Below are 3672 nucleotides of genomic sequence, written 5' to 3'. Positions count from 1 at the left end.
AACACTGCAACATAGCATTTCATATGCAGTTACAGCCACAGATGCACAGAGAATACAGGCATGTCACATATAATTTTAACCAGCAGTCTGCTTGTGCGTTGCATTCACAAACTGGAGTTGCACAGGACCTGTCAGCTCACTCATGCCAGGCATCTCCCGCTACATGGCGTATTGAGGCAAGAGGTAAGAGTACACATCTGTAGTATATAACATCTGAACTGTTTATTTTCCAGAAAACTCACAATGAGTAAAAATAACCACACAGTTACTGAATTCTTACTACTGGGATTCCCACAAATTAATGGCATTAATGCGGTGATTGTATTTCTAATGATACTGATTGTTTACATTATGACGCTCATTTTAAATTCTATGATCATCGTATTGGTGTCAACCAGACCCCAATTATATTCTCCCATGTACTTCTTCCTCCAGCAATTATCATTAAATGAAATTGTGTTCCTGACTGTTATCATCCCTAATATGCTACGTGTCATATGGTTGGAAGGAGCCACCATCTCTGTCATGGGTTGTATAGCACAGTCTTATCTTTATGTTGCAATTGGATGTTCAGAATGTCACCTCCTCGCAGTCATGTCTTATGACCGATACCTGGCCATATGCAACCCTCTACGTTATAGCACCATCATGACCATCAACCTACAACATTCCCTGGTCATCTATTGTTGGGTGTTTGGATTTCTGCTCACCCAGATTACACTTAATTTTCTGTGTCAACTTCAATTCTGTGGACCCAACATCATTGACCATTTTTTCTGTGATCTTGGTCCTTTTGTTGGACTTACATGTTCTTACACTCATGCCCTACAGTTAGAGATTTTGATTGTTGCCATCCCTGTAATGGTCATCCCATTTATATTTGTTGTCTTTAGTTATATTTGTGTATTTACAACTATTCTTGGGATCACTTCTACAACAGGTAGAAAGAAAGCCTTCTCTACGTGCAGCTCCCACCTCATCGTTGTAACCATGTACTATGGAACCTTGATCACTATTTACTTGGTTCCAGCTTCTGGAGACTCTCTGACTATAAACAAGGTGATTGCTCTTTTGTACATTGTTGTAACACCACTGTTTAACCCAATCATATACAGTTTGAGAAATCAAGAGATGAGAGTTATCATGGGGAAATTACTCAGCATTAAGTGAACATTGCAAAAAATGGACCTAAAAATATATCAGAAAGTATTTGACTTGCAAACTATTTTTACAATATTATTATGTAATTTATTAAAAATAGATTTATTAAGCAGCAAATCATAAATTTCCATCTTTAAAAAGTATTATTAGGCATGAAAAAATTATTCAACATCTTAGAAGTTGTTGAATGAATGGCAGAGTCAATAAAATGAGTGTGGCTATGCTGATTTGTAAGTACATGCATGTTTGTTTCACTCATCTTTACTTTAAACATCTATTCTTTGCAGATACGTACAGTACAATTCAGTGGTGTCACACAAATTCTGAAGGTGAATTAAATATTTTTAAGAAATTGTAGAATGTTGGCTTCACACTTGTAAATAGAAGTACAAAAATATTGCTTTTAATGGATTTTTTTTTTTTAAATTAGTAAACGCAACATACAGTACTGTAAGTTCTCATATACAGTATATATATACATACATGAAGAGAAATACTAAACATTAATGCTATCTGTATTTATACAGTAAGTTCAGACTTTGTGGAGCAGTTGGTATTCTATCTGAGAAACATTGTGACAACCCTCTGGCTTGGCTTCTAAAAGAGGCTTTAAGGACTCAATGTCAGATTCACACTAATTAACATAAAACACAGTGTATAAGATACCTAAAATAATGTGTTTATAAGCCTTTTAGAGAAAAGGGGTTGATGAAGCTTCAGTCTGTAGCGTCACATCTTACCCTACAAGCTTCAAACAGGGGATTTCACGGAAATGGATTTAGAAATTAAAAAGCCTCCATACAAATTTACTAAATATATACAATATTTTGATTTGGGCTCTAAAAAAAAAATCTAAAATAATGAAGGCATGTAAATATATATATATATATATAGTATATATATATATATATATATATATATATATATATATATATGTGAGTGCAAAGTCCACGGCACTCCCTATTCCCAAAGGTCAATGTGACACAATAATAGAGCCGGTGCCCTCCCTGGTAACAGCAGCGCTGTGTCCAATATTGAATGCATAATCGGGCGGCACTCTCGGCATAAAAAATAAAGACAGACAAGCAAGTCTGATGTTCAATCAACGTTTCAATGTCAAAGCGGCATTTTCGTCAGGATAAAAATATATATATATATAAAGAAGTGTGGGCTCGGCACTCAATACCTCTCACCAGTATGCCCGGGTGCCCTCCTGTGACCCAATGGTCTATGTAGAAAGCAAGGTGTTGCGGCACTCACTCAGGACTTAGCGAATGAAATTACGATTCCACAGACAAGCTGCTGATGTTAACGTTTCAGTCTGAAGAAAGTCAATACAACTGAAACGTTAACATCAGCAGCTTGTCTGTGGAATCGTAATTTAATTTGCTAAGTCCTGAGTGAGTACTTTGCTTTCTATATATATATATATATATATACACCTTACCTTTTTTTATAGAAATTTTTTTGGTACCAATTTTATTAACATATACTCAACACAGCAGCATAAATTCAGTTTTTAATTGAAATAAAAATTTTAAAGAACACATTTTCAAACACAATAGTTTTTAGTTTGAATTTATTTAAATAAATATTTTGATGATTGTTAACGTATTACACATTTATTAGTAATCCACCCCATTCTCTCAATTGGAACCTACTATGTCATGAACAAAATTCCCTCAATTGGAACTAATGGTACAACAAGGTGAAATGAGGGTTAAGTGAGCTTCCTTGAAAAAGTCAATTTGATGGTGAAATGCATTGGGTTAAGAATAGAGATGAGCGGGTTCGGTCTTACTCAGATTTACTCGGGTTTTTCGGGTTTTGCTTATTGGCTATCCAAAACGCGTGACATCCGTGATCCAATAAGATGCCGTTTCGAGCCTCGAGTAAATCTGAGTAAAACCGAACCCGCACATCTCTAGTTAAGAAGCAAACTGACCTTCCTTTGTTTGCTCACACCAGCAGTGCAATGTTATATTGCCGACTCTGGACTCAAGAGGTCATTGCCGCAACCTCCTGTGGATACTAGTGCACAGCTGGCTGGCTTTCCTTTATAGCTTGTGATCATTGTCACAACTTAAACCATACCACGAGAGTCGGTGCTGTGTTGCAGGCTCCATGGGATTTCCATGACTTTTCTACTGCCCAAGGTAACATCTATAGCAGATGCAGAATTACTGACTCAACTATAGCTATTTACTATGGTCATTGATTGAATGGAGAAGCACACGGATGCTGGAAGGAACTTGTAAGGTAAGATAGGGATTGTTCCCAGTACTGTTACCATACAGACTGAAGGTTCATCATCACCTATTCTCTGAAAGGTCTATAAACATTATTTTTTTAATAGCTATCTTATACACTATGTTTTATTCTGCTGATATCTGTCTATACATTTATAACACCTGCATATCTATTATATATTCTTATTTTATGTTATTGAAAGCTGCTTGTTTTAAGAGCGAGAGCAACTAATTTATTCAGTGATCAGAACATTAACGGCCT

At 35.9% G+C, this 3672-nt stretch overlaps 1 protein-coding gene across 1 annotated transcript; it reads left to right on the top strand.

Moving 5' to 3' along the window:
* Positions 1 to 243: 243 nt before the first annotated feature.
* LOC134934118 (olfactory receptor 11H4-like) lies at positions 244 to 1170 on the top strand. The gene has a single exon (XM_063929622.1). The coding sequence runs from the start codon at positions 244 to 246 to the stop codon at positions 1168 to 1170; it is 927 nt and encodes a 308-aa protein (XP_063785692.1).
* The last annotated feature ends 2502 nt before the right edge of the window (positions 1171 to 3672 follow it).

The sequence above is a fragment of the Pseudophryne corroboree genome, chromosome 6 (assembly GCF_028390025.1).
Source record: "Pseudophryne corroboree isolate aPseCor3 chromosome 6, aPseCor3.hap2, whole genome shotgun sequence".
NCBI classification, from domain to species: Eukaryota; Metazoa; Chordata; class Amphibia; order Anura; family Myobatrachidae; genus Pseudophryne; species Pseudophryne corroboree.
The sequence above is the reverse complement of the archived record's forward strand: the minus strand, read 5'-3'. Positions and strand labels throughout refer to the sequence as shown.

Bases quoted from the DNA above. Each gene is read 5' to 3' on its own strand.
- LOC134934118 (XM_063929622.1), top strand. From the start codon at position 244: ATGAGTAAAAATAACCACACAGTTACTGAATTCTTACTACTGGGATTC.